The sequence below is a fragment of the Pan paniscus genome, chromosome 4 (genome assembly GCF_029289425.2).
Source record: "Pan paniscus chromosome 4, NHGRI_mPanPan1-v2.0_pri, whole genome shotgun sequence".
Lineage (NCBI taxonomy): Eukaryota > Metazoa > Chordata > Mammalia > Primates > Hominidae > Pan > Pan paniscus.
The window spans coordinates 90,619,739-90,642,194 of NC_073253.2; the positions used below are offsets into that span (position 1 = coordinate 90,619,739).

The window sequence follows — 22,456 nt, forward strand, 5'->3', positions numbered from 1 at the left end:
TTCTTGTTTTTGTCAGGTTTGTCAAAGATCAGATGGTTGTAGATGTGTGGTGTTATTTCTGAGGGCTCTGTTCTGTTCCATTGGTCTATATCTCTGTTTTGGTACCAGTACCATGCTGTTTTGGTTACTGTAGCCTTGTAGTATAGTTTGAAGTCAGGTAGTATGATGCCTCCAGCTTTGTTCTTTTGGCTTAGGATTGTCTTGGCAATGTGGGCTCTTTTTGGGTTCCTTATGAACTTTAAAGTAGTTTTTTCCAATTCTGTGAAGAAAGTCATTGGTAGCTTGATGTCAGGATGGCATTGAATCTATAAATTACCTTGGGCAGTATGACCATTTTCACGACATTAATTCTTCCTATCCATGACCATGGAATGTTCTTCCATTTGTTTGTGTCCTCTTCTATTTTGTTGAGCAGTTTTTTTTTGGGTTTCTGCAGTTAGATGCCTAATATGATTAGACCCAAAAATGCTAAGGACTCTACTTCTAATAGTATGGAGAACACTGATAGTCCTTTGCAGAAACCCTTTAGAGAGTTATGCAAAATAAATGCATTTGAAACGCCTGATTTACTGCTTAGAAGAGGCAAGAAGTTTAGTGACTCTATACATAATACCTTTGACTATATGTGGAGATCCAAGGAACATAATGAAGCTGGTTGGTTACTCCTAAGTTCAGTGCACAAAGTGATGAAAGAAAATTATGAACTGAGAGATTCTATCTCCTGGATTCAGAAGCAGATACTGAGCCTCAAATTTGCTAAGATTGCCCTGAGTGAGATTCTTATCTCCTGTAGAGAAACAGCTGAAATTGTGGAAAAACAGACATAAGCTCTTATCATGTGAGTGGCTGACCTGCAGTGAAAGATGCATGCACAACCTTGCCAGGTATCTACTGTTAAATTGAGGGCATTGACTGGAAAAGAAGGGGACCCTGAAACTTGGAATGGGGACATGTGGGAGGACCCCAATAAACCTGGGGATGCTGAGTTTGTAAACTCTGGTGAATATTTTTTGGCCAGAATGAAGAGCTTCCCCATCCCCAGTAGTGGCGACATCCACTCCCCAACCCATGCTGCTGTCAGCCTTTCTACCTTTGGCTGAGAACATAAACTCTGTGCTGCCTGAGGCAACAGTGATGGCCTCCCCTGAGGTAGTTGCCAGGCAAGATAATGTTGATCATCCTCAGGAGCCACCCCCATCATCTCTGCTTCTAAATCTATAACTAAAGTCCCGGCAGGCCACTAGAGGTGAGGTTGAGATTGTGACCCATGAGCACATGCACTACACTTGAAAAGGACTGTTTGAGTTCTCTAATTTATGTAAACAGAAATCTGGAGGACAGGCATGGGGATGGATATTAAGGGTATGGGATAATGGTGGAAGGAACACAGAGTCGGATCAGGCTGAATTTATTGATCTGGGCTCACTAAGTAGGAACTCTGCTTTTAATGTTCAACTCTGGGCATTATAAAAGTTTCTAATGCTTTATTTGCATTGTTAGCCAAAATATGGATTAAAGGATGGGCCACTGTGAGCAAGCTGGAAATGCCTGATCTTTCCTGGTTTAATGTAGAGGAAGAGATCCAAAGGGCTAGGGAAATCGGGATCGTGGAGTGGATTAGTCACTTTAGACCTACTCATCCCAGCTGGGAGAGTCCAGAAGATATACCCTTGACCAAAGCCTTGTGAAATAGATTTTTGACGGCAGCACCTGCATCTTTAAAGAGCCCTGCAATTGCTCTTCTCTGTGTATCAGATCTAATGGTGGGAACTGCAGTTATTCAACTACAAAATTTAAATGCAATGGGAATAATTTGATCCCAAGGTGGCAGGAGCCAAGTGGCAGCATTCATCTGTCAAAGGCAAGGTGGGTGTCGCTACCATAATGGACAGCAGACGCAAAACGGCAATCAGAATAGTGTGACTCGCGTAGAGCTCTGGCACTGGCTAATTAATCACTGTGTCCCTAGAAGTGAAATTGATAGGAAGCCTACTGCTTTCCTATTTAATTTATACAAACAGAAAACTTCTAGGTTAAATGGACAAAAGACTAATTTGAATTATAAAAATAGAATCATGGCCCCTCAATTCATTTCCAGACTTGAGCCAGTTTACAGACCCAGAACCCCTGGAGTGAAGGAGAGGCGAGGTCCCCTTGAAGAACGGTACCCCTAATGTATGGCCCCCACTGCATTTCCGACAATTTATGGAGTGAATATTTTTCCCCTCCTTCCCCAAGGAGGCCTCCAGCCTTTTATCAGGTTAACCATGCATTGGGGAAAGGGAAATGACCAGACATTTCAGGGACTACTGGACACTGGCTCTGAGCTGATGTTGATTCCAAGGGACACAAGACATCATTGTGGTCCTCCAGTTAAAGTAGGGGATTATGGGGGTCAGGTAATTAATGGAGTTTTAGCTCTGGTCTGACTTACAGTTGGCCCAGTGGGTCCCTGGACTTGGCCTGTGGTAATTTCCCCAGTGCCAGAATGCATAATTGGCATAGACATACTTAGTAGCTGGCAGAACCACCACATTACCTCCCTGACTGGTAGGTTGAGGGGTATTATGGTGGGAAAGGCCAAATGGAAGCCTTTAGAGCTGCCTCTACCTATAAAAATAGTAAGTCGAAGAAAATATTGCATCCCTGGAGGGATTGCAGAGATTAGTGCCACCATCAAGGAGTTGAAAGATGCAAGGGTGGTGATTCCCACCACATCCCCATTCAACTCTCCCATTTGGCCTGTGCAGAAAACAGGTGGATCTTGGAGAATGAGAGTGGATTATTATAAGCTTAACCAAGTAGTGACTCCAATTGCAGCTGCTGTACCAGATGTAGTTTCATTGCTTGAGCAAATTAACACATTTCCTGGTACCTGGTATGCAACCATTGACTTGGCAAATGCCTTTTTTTCCATTCTTATCCATAAGGCCCACCAGAAGCAATTTGCCTTCAGCTGGCAAGGCCAGCAATATACCTTTACTGTCCTACCTCAGGGGTATATCAACTCTCTGGTTTTGTGTCATGATCTTATTCAGAGAGACTTTGATTGCTTTTCGCTTCTGCAAGATATCACACTGGTCCATTACATTGGTGACATTGTGCTGATCAGATCCAGTGAGCAAGAAAGAGCAAACACAGTGGACTTATTGGTGAGACATTTGTGTGCCAGAGGATGGGGAATAAATCCAACTACAATTCAAGGACCTTCTACTTCAGTAAAATTTCTAGGGGTCCAGTGGTGTGGGGCCTGTCAAGATATCCCTTCTAAGGTGAAGGATAAATTGCTGCATTTCGCACCTCCTACAATGAAGAAAGAGGCGCAATGCTTAGTGGGGCTATTTGGGTTTTGGAGGCAACACATTCCTCGTTTAGTGTGTTACTCTGTCCCATTTATTGGGTGACCCGAAAGGCTGCCAGTTATGAGTGGGATCCAGAAAAGGAGAAGGCTCTGCAACAGATCCAGGCTTCTGTGCAAGCTGCTCTGCCACTTAAGCCACATGACCCAGTAGATCCAACGGTGCTTGAGGTGTCAGTGGCAGACAGGGATGTTGTTTGGAGCCTTTTGCAGGCCACCATAGGTGAATCACAGTGGAGGCCTCTATGATTTTGGAGCAATGCCCTGCCATCTTCTGCATATAATTACTCTCCTTTTGAGAGACAGCTCTTGGCCTGTTACTGGGCTTTGGTGGAAACTGAACATTTGACTATATGTCATCAAGTCACCATGTGACCTGAACTGCCTATCTTTAACTGGTTGCTTTGTGACCCATCTAGCCATGAAGTGGGTCATACACAGCAGCATTCTATCATCAAATAGAAGTGGTTATATATATGATCAGGCTCGAGCAGGTCCTGAAGGCACAAGTAAGTTACATGAGAAAGTGGCTCAAATGCCCATGGTCTCCACTCCTGCCACCCTGCCTTCTCTTCCCTAGTCTGCACTGAAGGCCTCATGGGAGGTTCCCTATGATCAGTTGACAGAGGAAGAGAAGACTCGAGCCTGGTTCACAGATGGTTCTGCACAATATTCAGGCACTACCCAAAAGTGGACAGCTGCAGCACTACAGCCCCTTTTAAGGACATCCCTGAAGGACAACGGTGAAGGGAAATCTTCCCAATGGGCAGAACTTCAAACAGTGCATGTGGTTGGGCACTTTGCATGGAAGGAGTAATGGCCAGATGTGTGATTATCTACTGATTCCTGGGCTGTAGCCTATGGTTTGTCTGGATGGCCAGGGACTTGGAAGAAGCATGATCGGAAAATTGGTGACAAAGAAATATGGGGAAGAGTTATGTGGGTGGACCTCTATGGGTGGTCAAAAACTGAAGACATTTGTACTCCATGAGAGTGCTCACCAATAGGTGACCTCAGTAGAGGAGGATTTTAATAATCAAGTGGATAGGATGACCTGATCTGTGAATACCACTCAGCCTCTTTCCCTAGCCACCCCTGACATAGCCAAATGGGCCCATGAACAAAGTGGCCATGTTGGCAGGGATGGAGGTTACACACGGGCTCAGCAACATGGACGTCCACTTACCAAGGCTGACCTGGCTACAGCCACTGCTGAGTGCCCAATTTGCCAGCAGCAGAGACCAACACTGAGCCCTCAATATGGCACCATTCCTCGGGGAGATCAGCCAGCTACCTGATGACAGGTTGATTATATTGAACCTCCTCCATCATGGAAAGGTCAGAGGTTGGTCTTCACTGGAATAGACAATTACTCTGCATATGGGTTTGCCTATCGTGCACACAATGCTTTTGCCAAGACTACCATCCATGGACTCATGGAATGCCTTATCCACCCTCATGGTATTCCACACAGCATTGCCTCTAACTAAGGCACTCACTTTACAACAAAAGAGTGTGGCAGTGGGCTTATCCTCATGGAATTAACTGGTCTTACCATGTTTCCCATCATCCTGAAGTAGCTGGATTGATAGAACGGTGGAATAGCCTTTTGAAGTCACAATTACAACACCAACTAGGTAACAATACTTTGCAGGGCTGAGGCAAAGTTATCCAGAAGGCTGGGTATGCTCTGAATCAGCATCCACTATATTGTACTGTTTCTCCCATAGCAAAGATTCATGGATCCGGGAATCAAGGAATAGAAGCAGAAGTGGCAACACACACCATCACCCCTAGTGATCCACTAGCAAAATATTTGCTTCCTGTTACTGTGATATTGCATTCTGCTGGCCTAGAGGCCTTAGTTCCAGAGGGAGGAACACTGACACCAGGAGACATAGCAACAATTCCATTGAACTAGAAGTTAAGACTGCCACTTTGGGCTTCTCCTACCTTTAAGCCAACAAACTAAGGAGGGAGTTACAGTGTTGGCTGGGGTGATTGACCCAGACTATCAAGATGAAATCAGTCCACTACTCCACAACAGAGGTAAAGAACAGTATGCATGGGATACAGGAGATCCATTCGGGCATCTCTTAGTATTATCATTCCCTGTGATTAAGGTTAATGGAAACTACAACAGCCCAATCCAGGCAGGACTACAAATGGTCCAGACTTCTCAGGAGTGAAGGTTTGGGTCACTCCACCAGGAAAATATCACGACCTGCTGAGGTCCTTGCTGAAGGCAAAGAAATACAGAATAGGTAGTAGAAGAAGGTAGTCATCAATACCAGCTACGACCACGTGACCATCTGCAGCAATGGGGACTGTAATTGTCATGAGTATTTCCTCCTTCTTTTGCTAAAAATATTTGTACATGTATACACTTGTATGAAGAAAATATCTTTATTTTATTTCCTTTATCATATGACGTAAGATTTATTGACTTCGTATCAGCACTTAAATATTGTTAACTTTATGTGATAGTGTTTGGGTTGGGGGTTGGTGTGTTTCCGGTTGTACGGAGGACAGTTGTATTATGTTAGGTGAAATTATGACCTTATTATTGTATTTATTTGAAGATTATGCATGATCTCAGGAGATGTGTATGGGTTCAACTTGACAAGGGTTGTACTTGTGATGGTTAACACTGAGTGCCAACTTGATTGGATTGAAGGATACAAAGTATTGACCCTGGATGTGTCTTTGAGGGTGTTGCCAAAAGAGATTAACATTTGAATCAGTAGGCTGGGGAAGGCAGATCCACCCTTAATCTGGTGGACACTGTCTAAATAGCTGTCAGCAAATATAAAGCAGGCAGAAAAATGTGAAAAGGGGAGACTGGCCTAGTCTCCCAGTCGACATCTTTCGCCCTTGCTGGATGCTTCCTGCCCTCAAACATCGGACTCCAGGTTCTTCAGTTTTGGGACTTGGACTGGCTCTCCTTGCTTCTCAGCTTGCAGAAAGCTTATTGTGTGATGTTGTGATCATGTGAGTTAATACTTAATAAACTTCCCTTTATATTTATATAGGAGATATATGTATATGTATTATATATATCTTATATATATCCTATATTTTATTTATATATAAAAATATATAAAATATAAAACTAACAGGGTATATATATATGTGTGTGTGTATATATATGTGTACATATCTATATATGTGTGTGTGTATATATATATGTATATATATATATACCCTGTTAGTTCTGTCCCTCTAGAGAACACTGACTAATACAATAGCATTGAATGAGCTTTTGTGTTTCTCTGGTGTCAGTTGTAATATCTCCCATTTCATTTCTTACCGAGGTTATTTGGATTTTCTCTCTTCTTTTCTTGGTTAATCTTGCTAATGGTCTATCAATTTTATTTATTTCTTCGAAGAACCAGCTTTTTATTTCTTTTTTTAAATTTTTTTATTTTTTGTATTTTTTTTGTTTGTTTTTATTTCATTTAGTTCTGCTATGATCTTGGTTATTTCCTTTCTTCTTCTGGGTTTGGGTTTGGTTTGTTCTTGTTCCTCTAGTTCCTTAAGGCATGACCTTAGATTGTCAGTTTGTGCTCTTTCAGTCTTTTTGATGTAGGCATTTAGGGCTATGAAATTTCCTCTTAGCACCACCTTTGCTGTATCCCAGAGGTTTTGATAGGTTGTGTCATTATCATTGTTCAGTTTGAAGAATTTTTCAATTTCCATCCTTTTGTTTTTGACCCAGGGCTGATTCAGGAGCAGGTTATTTAATTTCCATGTATTTGCCTGGGTTCAAAGGTTCCTTTTGAAGTTGATTTCCAGTTTTATTCCACTGTGGTCTGAGAGAGTGCTTGATATAATTTCAATTTTCTTAAATTTATTGAGGCTCATTTTGTGGCCTATCATATGGTCTATCTTGGAGAAAGTTCCATGTGCTATTGAATAAAATGTGTATATTGCAGCCATTGGATGGAATGTTCTGTATTTATCTGTTAAGTCCATTTGTTCCAAGGTATAGTTTAAATCCAGTTTCCTTGTTGGCTTTCTGTCTTGATGACCTGTCTAGTGCTGTCAGTGGGATATTGAAATCCCCCACTATTCTTGTGTTACTGTCTGTCTCATTTCTTAGGTCTAGTAGTAATTGTTTCATAAATTTGGGATCTCCAGTGTTAGGTACATATATGTTTAAGATTGTGATATTTTCCTGTTGGACAAGGCCTTTTACCATTATATAATGTCCCTCTTTGCCTTTTTTAACTGCTGTTGTTTTAAAGTTTGTCTTTTTCTGATATGAGAATAGCTACTCCTGCTTCCTTTTGGTGTCCATTTGCATGAAATGTCTTTTTTTCACCACTTTACTTAAAGTTTATGTGAGTCTTTATGTGTTAGGTGAGTCTCTTGAAGGCAGCAGATACTTGGTTGGTGAATTCTTATCCATTCTGCAGTTCTGTATCTTTTAAGTGGAGCATTTAGGCAATTTACATTCAATGTTAATGTCGAGATGTGAAGTACCATTCCATTCATAATGTTGCCTGTGTATCTTGGTTTTTTTGGGGTTTTTTTGTTTTGTTTTGTTTTTGGTTTTTAAATTGTATTTTGTTTTATAGGTCCTGTGAGATTTATGCTTTAAAAAGGTTCTGTTTTGATGCGTTTCAAGGATTTGTTTCAAGATTTAGAGCTCCTTTTAGCAGTTCTTGTAGTGGTGGCTTGGTAGTGACAAATTCTCTCAGCATTTGTTTTTCTGAAAAAAACTGTATCTTTCCTTCATATATGATGCTTAATTTCACTGGATACAAAATTCTTGGCTAATAGTTGTTTTGTTTGAGGAAGCTGAAGATACAGCCCCAATTCCTTTGAGCTTGTATGGTTTCTGCTGAGAAATCTGCTGTCAATCTGATAGGTTTTCCTTTGTAGGATACCTGGAGCTTTTGTCTCACAGCACTTAAGATTCTTTCCTTTGTCTTAACTTTAGATGACCTATGCATTGGCATAACACATAGCAATGTGTCTAGGTCTCTAGCAAGGCCAGGGAATATTTCCTCAATTTTTTTCCTCAGATATGTTTTCCAAACTTTTAGATTTCTCTTCTTCTTGAAGAACACTGATTATTCTTAGGTTTGGTCATTTAACATAATCCCAGACTACTCTGAGGCTTTGTTCATATTTTCTTATTCTTTCTTCTGTCTTTGTTGGATTGGGTTAATTTGAAGAACTTGTCTGAATTTCTTTCTTCTACTTGTTGAATTTTATTGCTAAGACTTTCCAGAAAATTTTGCATTTCTATCTGTGTCCAATGTTTCCTGAAGTTTTTATTGTTCTTGTTTATGCTATCTATTTCATTGACTATTTCTCCCTTCACTTCTTGCATCTTTTTTTATTATTATTTATTTCCTTGCATTGGGCTTACCTTTATTTGGGGCCTCCCTGATTAGATTAATAACTAACCTCCTGAATTCCTTTTCAGGCAAATCAGGGATTTCTTCTTGGTTTGCATCCATTGCTGGTAAGCTAGTAGGATTTTTGGGGGTGTTAAAGAGCCCTGTTTTGTCATATTACCAGAGTTGGTTTTCTGGTTCCTTCTCATTTGGGTAGGTTATGTCAGAGGGAAGGTCTAGGGCTGAAGGCTGTGGTTAGATTCTTTTTTCCCATGGGGTGTTTCCTTCACATAGTGTCCTCCCCCTTTTCCTATGGATGTGGCTTCCTGAGAGCCAAGGTATAGTGATTGCTGCCTCTCTTCTGGGTCTAGCCACCCAAAAAGTCTACCAGGCTCTGGGCTAATACTGGGTGTTGTCTGCACAGAGTCCTGTGATGTGAACCATCTGTGGGTCTCTCAGCCATGAATACCAGCACCTGTTCTGGTGGAGGTGGCAGGGAGGTGAAATGGACCCTGTGAGTGTTCTTAACTTTGGTGGTTTAATGCTCTTTTTTGTGTGCTGGTTGGCCTTCTGCCAGGAGGTGGTGCTTTCCAGAGAGCATCAGCTGTGTTAGTATGGAGAGGAACCCATGGTGGGTGGGGCCCTAGAACTCCCAAAAGTATATGCCCTTTGTCTTCAGTTACCAGGATGGGTAGGGAAGTACCATTGGGTGGGGGCAGGGCTAGGCATGTCTGAACTCAGACTTTTCTTGGGTGGGTCTTGCTGCCACTGCTGTGGGGGATGAGGGCAAGATTTCCAGGTCAATGGAGTTATGTACCTAGGAAAATAATGGTTGCCTCTGCTGAGTTGTGCAGGTTGTCAAGGAAGTGGGGGAGAGCCGGGAGTCACATGCTTCTCCCAGCTCCCACACAATCCAAAGGGCTGGTCTCACTCCTACCGTGGCCCCATCATAGCATCTAGTCTGTTTCCAGGCAATGGGCAAGCAGGGCTGAGAACTTACTGCCAGCTAACCCGCTTCCCAGTTGCAAAAGAAAGTAGGGCTTTAGTGCTTCCACCGTCTGTGGAGTCTACACGCAGGATTTGCATCCTCCCCTGAGTCCAAGCAGGAATGGACACTGCTTCCTCTACCCCTGTATTTTGCTTGGCTTTCTAAATTCACACAGCTCCAGGTAAGATCAGAATATTCTCCTATAAACTAGACCTTCAGTTTCCCCAGTGGGGGTGTGTATTCAAGGGCAACGGATCTCCCTTTCCCTGTTTCACAGCCTGGGCACTTACAATATTTGGGGCATCTTGGGGGCCCTGCAGGAGCAATCTGCTTCCTTAAGAGGGTCTGCGAGTACTCTCAGGATTCCTGATATTCCTGCAGTCATTCTGGGGCAAAATTAACAATGTGAGCCTCCACATCCTGCTCTATCTGTCTTGAGTTATAGCTGCAATCCAGTCCTGACTCCCATCCACCTTGATGGATTAAATTTTTAAAAATAAAACTTTATTTAACTCTTTAACATAACCTTTTACACATTTATTGGTGTGTAATTAAAAATTATGGTTAATACATGTCGCTTTTTCACAGAGACTAATATATTATCAGTTAGCAAGAGACTGTTACTGCTTAATGTGTTTTATTTCACATCAGTTACTTATTAACAGTTCGATTGATTTTTGTTTCATTTGCCTATACTTTAAGAATGTAATACATTCTGGAATGAAGGATACATAATACTCCTCAGTGACATGTATTCCCCATGTTTTCACATTTCTTTCACATTGAGTCACATATTTTTATGCAAGTTTTGGAGATAATGATCAATCATAGTGGAATTACTATATTTCTGCCTTTATTTTTGGCTTCCACTGAAATATTATAAATATGTTTTCTACTTATAAACAAGTATATAAATTATGTATCCCAAAATATTACAGTTTTAAGTCAATGACCTATCTTTTTAACATAATTAAACTCAACTTTGTAAATGAATGGCTCCACCACCATCTTCTTAACCTTTTAAAGTTATTCTTCCCCAAGGAATATAATATTATTTTATTGAGGAACTCTGCATTAGAGTGAAAGCTATAAATTTTCAGGTCCTAATGTAGTCCAGGGTGAATAAATGGTTTTCTAGAGTTAACTCATATGAGCCACGTTGGCTTTCTAAGTGCCATGGGTTGCTACTTAATGCTAAGAAAGTGACAATTTATTAAAGTAATGCTAGAGATTACTAGCATTTTGCTTCACTAGGGTGACTGCATTTTCTTTTTATTTTTTCACCCCTCATTCCTTTGCTGTTCTCTAAAGAGAAGTTAATTTAGCCTACTTTGTTATGTGATGAGATACCCAAAGACTATCTCTTCTTGCTTTAGGACAATATAATGTCTGTCTTTCAGCATGAAAATACAGCCTGCTTTGCAAAATCCCATGGCTCTAAAAGTATATATAAGGTGTTACATTCAGACCCTGCTACAATGCCCTTGGTATTACTAAACTGATAAAAAAAAAAGGGTGGGGGGCTTCACTGTATATGACTAAAATCAAATTTATCTTCCAAATATTTTTACTTATTTCACTGTAAAAAAAATCATGGGCATCTCTCTTAAGTAGTATAGTGGCTAGCTAAGCTTGTAACCTACATTTAACTGGTTACTGAGTCACTACCATGTCTATATATGGAGTATTTCTAATTTCCATGCTCTTTTCCAATCTCTTTCATTTGATGTCTCACTGGTGACCCCACTCAGAGATGACATATTTCTATCATCATAATATTCCTGATTATCTCTATTCAAGAGCTTTTTCTCCATTTGTCAAGTTTTCTGTGTCTGCAACTACCCTTATTTTTCACCTATTTCATTCATTCATCATTTTTTGGCTTACAAATATTAATAAAATACTTCTCTAGAGTCTTAAAACCCTTTTATTAAAAAATTCAAGACAAAATACTCAAGGTTTCTCTCAGGCTCCATTCCTGTTGCAAAGTGTATATTGCAAACAGAACTGAGATTTGAGAATAGATTTGGTGGAGGAGAGGGAATCTTGAGAGTAAACCACTTTGCTATTTCACAGTGGTTATCATCATAATCATATAAACTATTAGTCAGTCTACTAAATAACTACTACAATGGTTTCCCATTAGTGTTACATGGGAATCTGATTATTTCAAGATTTAACCAAGCTGGCCAAGAAACTAAAACTTCATTAATAAAATGATCATCTACATTATTTAAAAACTCATGCCAAATATTCTTAGAAAGCAATGTAATCGAAATACATTTTCATGATATTTTTGTGTAAGTTTCATAATATTTGGTGTAAGGTTATCCAAAAATATAAATATTACTGAATTATAATTCACTAATCTTATTACAATCTAGGTTCAAATTAGTCATATCTTCAGAAGCATTTATGCTGTTTACTAGGTATTATAAAAACTGTTTACTAATTATAAAAAGTATATATATGAATTATAATAATGTTATACATATGGAATCAGATTCAAGTCTTAAAATTGATAGCCCTAAAATTACTGAAATTTTTATTTTTATATCTGAATTACTAGAATCTATATAGTGTATAGTATATATATTTAATAGATGCTTAATAGATGCTGTAGGTTAAGAACTTTACTATTTCTCTTATATATTTAAGCCTATTCTTCTTTAAATATACTTAAGTATCTGTAATAAGAACCTAACTGTACACTTAGTATAATTTTATATTGCTACATTTTGTTAGTAATAAAAAAACTAAGTGACATCAAATTAATTTCACTAAACATATTTTTCATGTATATATATATGTATACACACATATACATATCCTGAAGATGAATGCCAATTTTCATCATTGTTAAACTTTTAGAAATTGTTTAAAGACATAACACACTCTGCAAAAATGTTTTATACAGTTATAAGTACAATATATAGATTTATAATTTATGTATAACAACATAATAATTACCAAACTATCTCACCTTTTGTTAGTTTAATGACAAGTATTCTAGAAAAAATTTTAGAAACATTTGGTAAATGAATTTGTTGATTTACTTTGCTACATTTTGGTGATGGATTGACGCGAAGTTAGAGAATATGAAATAGGTTGCTCTATTGACACTTTGCGGGTGTCTGCTTCATGAAAGATGAATCTTTTCTTCTATATACTAAAATGATATGCTAAGAGACATAAATAAATAAACACATTTTCATACAAGCATACAATTTTATCACCCAATTCATTCTGCATTCTTCTTTTAGTATCCAATTTACTAATGAAGTGTGAATCTTTGAAAGCTGTGTATTTTTGCTCATTTTTATAAAAGATCTAAATAAGCATTTTTAAATGGTTTCATCTGTTGAATCTTACTCTGTGATTCCTGTCAAAATTTTGTCCTGGTAATTTTTTACATGCTTTCAAGAAAGAAGTGAAATTATTCCCATACTATCATTTATGTTTCAGTTGCCCTAATTTCCCAGAAAAAAAATCTTTTTCGCATATTGCATTGTCTTTTTCTGTATTTTGTGTTTTCCAAATGTCTTCTGAGAGTTCAGAGACTTTAAAACCTCAAAAATGTTCATGTTACTATGGCAAGAAAACTGAAATGCTATGTGAATAAAGTTGTGTTTTTTCAATGTTTCTACGTGTCAGAAATGAGAAAAAGGTAAGTCATTGAGGTTATGTGCCCAAAAAGGTTTAATATAAAGGATAACTGTTCAGACCTCTAGGGAGAAACAATCCTTGAAAATATATTTGTGAACTGAGAAAATACTGCTGTTATTTCTAGCTAGAAATATAGCACTGGCACTCTTGGAACTATTTAAGTGAATTTTGGTGTTATAGCAGAATCTTTAGCAAAAACTATATGCAGTTTAAATGGCAACAAAGTGTATTATCTCAATATTTTAGGTATTTTTCTTATTGAAGACCTCTTCTGTAATTTATTGTTACTTTTCTAATATCTATTCAAATAATATTTGATAATTTTAATTTTAGTAAGTGTAGATTTGTTACTGTATTTCAATTAATTAAAATGAGAGCCTATTTATCAACTAAATATATTACTGTTATTTAAATTTTGAGTTAAAGTTTTATAATCCCTAACTAAAAAAATACTCTATCCCTAAAAAAGTACTCTTTTTTTTTTTTTTTTTTTTTTTTTTGAGATGGAGTCTCGCTCTGTCTCCCAGGCTGGAGTGCAGTGGCGCGATCTCGGCTCACTGCAAGCTCTGCTTACCAGGTTCACGCCATTTCCCTGCCTCAGCCTCCCGAGCAGCTGGGACTACAGGCGCCCGCCACCACGCCCTGCTAATTTTTTTTTGTACTTTTTTGGTAGAGACGGAGTTTCACCATGTTAGCCAGGATGGTCTCGATCTCCTGACCTCGTGATCTGCCCACCTCGGCCTCCCAAAGTGCTGGGATTACAGGCGTGAACCACCGTGCCTGGCCAAAAATACTCTATTTTTTAATATTCTACATCAAAGCCCTTTATATTAGAGGTGATTTCATTTTTTTCAAATTATTAAACACATGACTGTGACTATGACTTAAATATGTGCCTCTTTTGTGAAAATTTTAATAATTAATTTGAACCTCAATTTGTCCTACCATATATTTTTTTTCTAGTCATAAAGGTGAAATAGAATGTCAAATAATTAAAACCAAATATATTATTTTCACAAGTATGGAAGGCAACAATAATCTACTGGGAATTTATTTTCCCAACTTTATGGCAGTTAGTGGAATGTGGATTTAGTAAAATTATAAGGGCTATTTTTGTTTTAATAAATATTGTTTATTGGTTTTTTCTTAGATCAATAACTGTATCTCTTAGACAAACCATGATAGCAATATCCATATGATTAACCAAGTGAAAAAAAAACTGCAGAAAAGCAAATGATAGTAGTAACACACAGGGCACTGTAAAGGGAAGAAAAGTCATAGCCAAAGTAATTATAGATAGGGAGTTTTCAGAGAACATAATGTGAAGTTGGAATATAAATATATGCTAAATTATTCCATGTGTATTTCACAGCTGCACTCCAATTCTGACAAAGGTGATGGATCTGTCAAGTACATCCTTACTGGAGAGGGTGCTGGGACTATATTTATCATTGACGATACCACGGGTGATATCCACTCAACAAAAAGCCTAGACAGAGAGCAGAAGACCCACTATGTGCTTCATGCTCAAGCTATTGATAGACGTACAAACAAACCTCTTGAGCCTGAATCCGAGTTCATCATCAAAGTGCAAGACATCAATGACAACGCTCCAAAATTCACAGATGGACCATACATTGTTACTGTGCCTGAAATGTCAGATATGGGTAAGAAAAATCATTTTTGTGATTACGCAATTAACATATTAAGAAAATCAAAAAGTCATCTTTAGAACACCAGTTTTTACTTATATATATATCTGGAGGGGATATAAATATGAAGTTTCAAAATATTTTAGTATTTTTTGTGGCATAAAGTGTTAAAGACTATTGGGTCTAGCAATTATAATATTCATTGAAATTGATTTCTAATCATGTAAGTGTAGGTAATAGTTGGATCTCAAGGGGAAAGAAAGGTATAAATTTGAAAACATGTGGAATACTTGCTTAATTGATATGGCTCTTCTATCACGTGAATTCTACATGTATATTGTTAAGAACATACCAGCACATTCAATTTGATGATTTGCACAGAAGAAAGATTCTAGAATGTCTGAAATTTTTGTCTCCAAGTCTTTTAAGCTTTCAGTGTATGACCAAATTATAATACCATTAATAGCTGTTGCTACATTAATCAATACAACTTTTCATATATTCCTAAGCATTTATATACCTTATTTATTTAAAAATATATGACAGCCCCGTGAAGTATTTTGAATATCATTTTTAAGATGTGCAAACTGGCATAAAGTATTTAAGTCACTTTTGCAAATTCACATATTTAGAAAATAGCCAAGGAGGCATTATTCCAGGTTTAGCTGAATGCAAAGCCTACACTGCAGCCAACAGAACCATGATCCAGGACCTGAGCCACCCTAATGATCTGGGGCTTTTTCACCACTCACTGGTTTCTGTGGTGTAGCTATTTGAATTTATTTTTGTTTATTTTTCATTTCATGGGATGATTTTTTAAAAAGTAGTTTAAAAATGGTTCTTCTACAATAATACTTTTCGACTATCTTTATGAGACTCTAAGCTTTGTAACACATTTATTGAGTAAAGATTTAATATATTTAATTTTACTGCATATGTATGAGTATTGTTTTAGGTTGAGGTTCTTATAGTCACTTAGTCACTAATCAAATCAGTCTGTGAATTTGAAATATATATATGTGTATATGTATATATATGTATATATATTTTTTAAAAATGGAAGATGGTAGCATCTTTTCTCTCAACTCCAGATTCCAGCCCATGTTAGTCTTCTTGAGCTAGGCAGGTAGCTCCTGCAGCTGCTGTAGGAGCAGGTAAGGAAGAGAGTGAGGTCTTCTTCCTTAGCTGAAGTCTCAGAGGAGAAAGCAGTTGCCAAACTTGTTCCCTCTGGACCACAGCAGAACACAGGAACCAGCCTGCAGGAGCCTAAGAGAGGCCCAGAATACTGTCGGGCTTATTGATCTCCAAGGAGAGTCTAGGGGGAATTAAAGGCTTCAGCATTTTTTAACCCTGGTGAGTGAGAGTTTGCATGGGAACTCAAGGACAGAATTCTCTCTGCCACATCAAGGAACTGATACCCACAAACCTAATCTCCTCTGCCTTAGGAAGGCAAAGAGCTCTATGGTGCTCCTACCTGTGAGAGTGCTCCTGGTGAGCTATTTCCAAGATAAGTAAGGGCCCCAAGGAGCACAAAGGAAACTGTCATAACCACAGGGGTTAAAGCACTAGAGAGAAAAACAGGCAGAGCAGGCATTACCCAGAAAGACAGTATACTAAACAGTAGCCAATACGAGCATTGGAGGGCTTTTACGGATGCCACAGATTTCTGTAACTCAAAGCCTTTTGCTTTAAACAAATAAGTAAATAACAACAACAAAGAAAATCAATATATGGATTGAAGGCATGAATGGTAACTGATTAGACCTGAATTATTGTCCTGGTACCTAAAATCATAACTGACTGGAAGAAGTAGCTAATAGCCACAGAAACAAACATAAAATTGTGGATATTGTGGGAAAAAGAAAGGAGGTTTAGAGAACATATTCATTAGACCTATCATGTGAATAACATGTGTCCTTAGAGAAAAATAAAGAGCAAATGGAGGAAAGGAGCAATCATAATTTTTCTTGAAGTGAATAATATACTGACTTTACAAGTTTAGTAGACTTTCTAAGTTCCAGGAAGAGTAAATAGAATAAGAATCAAACATAGGAAAATCCTGGTAAAGTTTTAAAGCCTAATAAAAAAGAGAAAAATTTAAAAACATTCAGATTTTTAAAAATTAGGTGTGAATAAAAATGAATATGTTACCCTCACATTTATTACATGAAATAGAGGAATCTGATAGAGAGTTGAGTCCCATTTACAGCCTACAGAGAAAACACTGAAGCCCCAAATCTATTGTTTAGACAAATATGATCCATCAGCTAGGGCAAAATAAATATTTGGAGAAAGATCTGGAAGGTCTATTATTCTCCTACCTAATTTAGAAAAACATTTGAGAAAACAGTTCAAATTGAAAATAGTTGAAATAAATCAGAACAGAGATCTAAAAGTCAAGGAAAATAACAGAGAGGAAAAATATTATCAACAGTGAACTCTGGAATAGATGTGTGTGTGTGTGTGTGTGTACACTGAGTTAATACAAATGGATATTTTTGAGATATTATAAAAGGATGCCACATAATCTATGTGAGAATCATAAGGCATAAAGTAATTTTTGCAGAAAAGGCTGTGAGTTGAGGACTTGGGAACAAGTCAAAGTCCTCATTTGGGGTTTGGGAAGAAAGATGAGAATAGTGAAAAGTTAATATTCTTAAGTTCTCTTACTGAGATGAGTATGGTTGAGGGACAAAAATTTAATATCTGAAAGTAGTAGAGAAAAAGAACAAGACAGAGTAAGTTTCAACTCTGTACTACTGTGGTTTCAGGCAAGATTCTATTGAAAGAGTTATTTTATGGGAAACCTTAAGCTGAATATTGGAAATTATATTTTATCAGTAAGTTTGTGTGTGTGTATATATACACTCATTACTATAGGAAAACAAATATATAACATTCATGGTAATAACATATAATAGATATTGTAACATGAATGCATAGGGGATGATATGAAAGTGGAGGGAGAAACTCACTTTATATTGTGTTCATAAGAATGGGTGATATTTTCATTAACTCTGAATTTTTTTTTTTTTTTTTTTTTGGGGGACAAGAGTCTCACTCTGCCGCCCAGGCTGGAGTGCAGTGGCATGATCTCGGCTCACTTCAACCTCTGCCTCCCAGGTTCAAGCAATTCTCATGCCTCAGCCTCCCAAATAGCTGGGATTACAGGCGTGTGCCTCCAGGCCCAGCTAAAGTTTGTAATTTTAGTAGAGACAGGGTCTTGCCATGTTGGCCAGGCTGGTCTTGAACTCTTGGTCTCAAATGATCTGCCCTTCCGGGCCTCCCAAAGTGCTGGGATTAGAAGTGTGAGCCACTGTGTCTGGCCAACTCTGATTTTAGAAACAAAAAGTTGATGATATTATAGGCAAAGATCTGCAGACACTGGCAGGGGGAACAAATCTGTACTGCTCTCTGTTTTTGTGCTTTTATTGAAACACAGCTACACTCCTTACTTGAAGATTGTCTGTAGTAGTTTTGGCATGGCAATGGCAGAGCTCGGTGTTTGGGATGAAGGTCATATCGCTGGCCCACAATGCCCAAAATATTTACAGTGTTTTGTTTTATTAAAAAAAAGAGTTTGAGTTTGCCAGTCTTCATTGTAAGCTATTATAGGGAGATCAGAGGCAAGGAACAATTAGAGGATGGTGTCATAGTTTTGATAGACAAGGTATCTGCTGATCTATAGCAGTTAGTGTTCTGCCAGTCCTACTAGACTATATACATATAGACAGAAATATAGTGTTTGTTACAAATATATGGGATCATGCTTCTTCCCTTTGGGTAGATACTGTTAGTTATCCAATGACTATCCAGGCTTCCCTTCTGTGATACTAAGATAGCCTAGTTTTGTTAGAGAATACAGATGTGTTGCAGAATATGCATGTACATGCACAGAAGATATCTAAAGGAAATAGACACACACACATTGTTGAAGGTTTGCTTCTAAACACTAGGTTGTGGCTTTATTTGGTATGAAAGGAATAAGTGGTTCTAAATATGTAATAAAAATCATTTTTATAACACTAACACTTAAAAATATACTGGTTTCTAATGCTAACTGAAGACTAATAATAACGTAAGCAGGTGACAACAAAATTTTTATCAACATATGGTGCCTGATAAAATTACTTTTTTTATCATATACTCATTAATTCAGTTTTGAATCATTAAAACAATCTCTCTCCTTATATTTATTCAATTCTTTCTTGAGTGAGAGAGAGAGAGAGAGAGTAAATGCACTTTATGTGCTGAGAGCTGTGATAGTGGCTAGTAATAAAATGGTTAATGAAACAAGACCACTATCTTTGAGCAAACTGCAGACTTACAAATAGAAAATTTCAATATGGTGTCTGATAAGCACCAATAGGGGAACCGTAGACTTGGACAGGGGGCCCTGCTTGTGGATGAGAGAAGACGTCCTCAGTGAATCTTAAATAATGCATGGTGATTTATCAGTTAGAAAAGGTAAAATAAATGGACATTTGACATACAGGATAAAATGATTAAAAAAAATAGTCCAGCTTGGGATGTGTGTCCGTGTGTGTGTGTGTGTGTGTGTATCCATGTGTGTGCATTTGTGTGTTTTGGGGAAATAAACAGGAAGATCATGCAAATAATAGATTTTCTATATAGCTTTGCAAATATGTTACCAGAATACAGAAAAGGCAGTACCAGAGACTTCCTTGGTGTGCAAGATTTTATCAGATTATTGTTTCTTGCATCTCTCGCTAAGTAATGATTATGGAGCCACTCCAAGTAATTGCACTGCGCTATATTGCCAGTGAGAAAAGCATAATGTGGTTGTATATTTCTTGTCGGTGGGCAATAATCTGCCGACAAAGTCTGAGACATTTTGGATAGCTCAGTACAGAAAGATGCAAAAATAAACTGAAGTGGTTTCTAAAGCATGTTTTAATGTAAGATTTGTATGTATCTTTTTGATCTATATAATGTAATTTCACCAATTATCTAGGGAATTATATTTTTCTAGGAACGAGTTTTTCAATCTTTCCACTATTAACACTTTGGACTGGATAATTCTTTGTTGTGAGGGTCTTCCCTATGCCTTGTAGGATGTTTAGTAGCAGTCATGGCCTGTACCTAATAAATGCGGTGGTGTTCCTCCCACAACCACAAAGTGATGATGTCTTCAGAAATTGCCAAATGTCCTCTGGGTGACAAAAATGCTCTCAGTTAAGAACTACTGCCCTAGGGAACATGCAATATAAAGAATTAAAAATGTCAAAGTAGAAACACAAATTGAATAATATATTTGTTAAATTTATAATCCTGTCCAGAGAGACTTTCATAGTGCCAGAATGCTCATGCCATGAACTTTAAAACAAAAATATGTTCTATCTGGCTAGGTAAGAAATTGCAGTGTTTAAATATTAATTATCATCTTGAAGTGCACAATAGTATGAAAACACTGAGGAAAGTCGTAGAATAAAATGAAGTTATTTGCACCCATAGAAGGAAGAGTAATGGCGTGGCTACTTGGGAGCCATGATGGCTCTCATTTAAAAAAAAATTGTGTATTGTATAGCCTGCATTTAGAAGACCACTTGAATTATATTTGGTTCCTAGTAAGGTACTGGCTGTCATATATGTGTGTGTGTGTGTGTGTGTGTGTGAGTGAGTGAGACATGTATATATACACGTATATATGTACATATATGTATGTATACATACATATGTATACATATATACATATATACATGTATATATACATATATGACATATATACATATATACGTGTATATATACATATATGACATATATACATATATACATAGATGACATATACATATATACATAGATGACATATACATATAGATGTACATATACATGTATATTTACATGTATACATATAGATAAGTATATATACGCATACACTATATATATTTAAATAATTAATTTCAACAGTAAACATATGTGAACAGAATGGCATTATAATATTATTGAGGGCAAATGTAACCTGGATTAATCCATAATAGATGTACATATTTGATTAATGCAAATTTGAGATTTTAAATTTTCCTTTTTTTGTGATATGCAGTACATTATCATGTCAGTCTTGATCTTTACCACCTTCTATCAATTATTTTATGGAATTACTTCTTCAATTTCTTTCCCTATAGTTACATTACATGTCTAATTTATATAGTCTTCAGAACCGACAGTTAAAATATGAGATAATGAGTTAATGTGTTTAAGACAATACAAAGATGAAAATGACCATGAGATGAAATGATACTTGGTTTTTGAGTTAGCCGTCAAGTGAATGATTTTAGAAATTAAGATGAATAAAATTGTATTTGTAAATGGTATTACACTTTTCACATGAAAAGCACATCATAACTGACTAAGAAATTTAGCAATAATACAAAGACATAAAATTAGCAATAAAAAGCTGGTAAAGGTGTTTGTCTTAATTGTGTGTATCGTATCTCTTTTATTTAAAACAGGAATAATTTTATCTGTTCTCTTTTTATGGAGACATTCTCAAATTTCTGCAATTACAGTCTTGCTTTCACCTAGAATCAGGAGTTTCTATAACTGTATTAACTGAAATTTGTTTCTATTGCAGTCATTTTTTTAAAAATGTTTTAAATCTAGAAGTTGTTTCAAAAAGATCATATAACAGATCACAGTGTAATTTGGCAGAACATAAACTTTACTATTTTCTTTTTCAAATAAATATTTCTGTATGAAAATGTACAAAGTTTTAACTCTTCTGTGTATTAGTATACCTATCATTAAATACCATTTAAAAGCATTTAACAGGTAGTAACAGGTTATAGAAATAGTACTTTTTAATGTATGAGAGAGAATAAATATTATATTTTAACAGAATTATAAGTATACATTTAATAAACTGTAGGTTCAATATAACAAACTTATTTTTGCAGCTACAAAAAGAAGATTGTTTAACTGCAAAGTTCCTTTTTCTTGGAAATGTATTGAAACATCTCTAATCTTCTTCATGTCTTTTTTTTTCACCTCCAATCTCTAAGGCCCCAGGCTGTTCCATTTGCAGCTGTGTTTCTTGCTGCAGAGCAACAAGAAGAGACACCAGCTGTGCTGACTTTATTGTGCTTCTTGTTGGAGCGCTGATTTAGTTCTGCCCAAATATCTTGGGATGTTCACCCTGGACATCTGCCAAGATTCTAGTAGCCATTTAAAAATCATTACCCTGGGGCATAATGTTCAGAATGGTATCATTTCAATAAAGCACAGCCAGCACTCTAATTCTACATGGAACATTGCAGTATTCATGAAGAGACACATTGGACAACTGACAAACCAGAAAGTAGACAAAATTTTGCAAGTTTCATAATTTTCTTCTTTATTTGCATAACTATTCTTCTGTGTAAGTTAGCTTGTGTTTTGTACAAACCAACCCACCCACAGTTTAGTGGCCACACAAAATATTTGCTTT

The 22,456-nt window shown here is 37.1% G+C and overlaps 1 protein-coding gene and 1 pseudogene across 5 annotated transcripts in view; both read left to right on the forward strand.

The window, feature by feature from the left end:
• The window catches only part of CDH18 (cadherin 18), a 1,104,671-nt gene that overhangs the window by 813,765 nt on the left and 268,450 nt on the right, over nucleotides 1-22,456 (forward strand). For all 5 annotated transcript variants that reach the window (XM_014344962.5, XM_055112494.1, XM_008971208.4 and 2 more), the window contains one exon: nucleotides 14,733-15,027. In XM_014344962.5, the coding sequence (XP_014200448.1) occupies nucleotides 14,733-15,027 (295 nt within the window). The remainder of the gene's footprint in view (nucleotides 1-14,732; nucleotides 15,028-22,456) is intronic.
• Nucleotides 2,313-5,279, forward strand: LOC134730404 (uncharacterized; annotated as a pseudogene).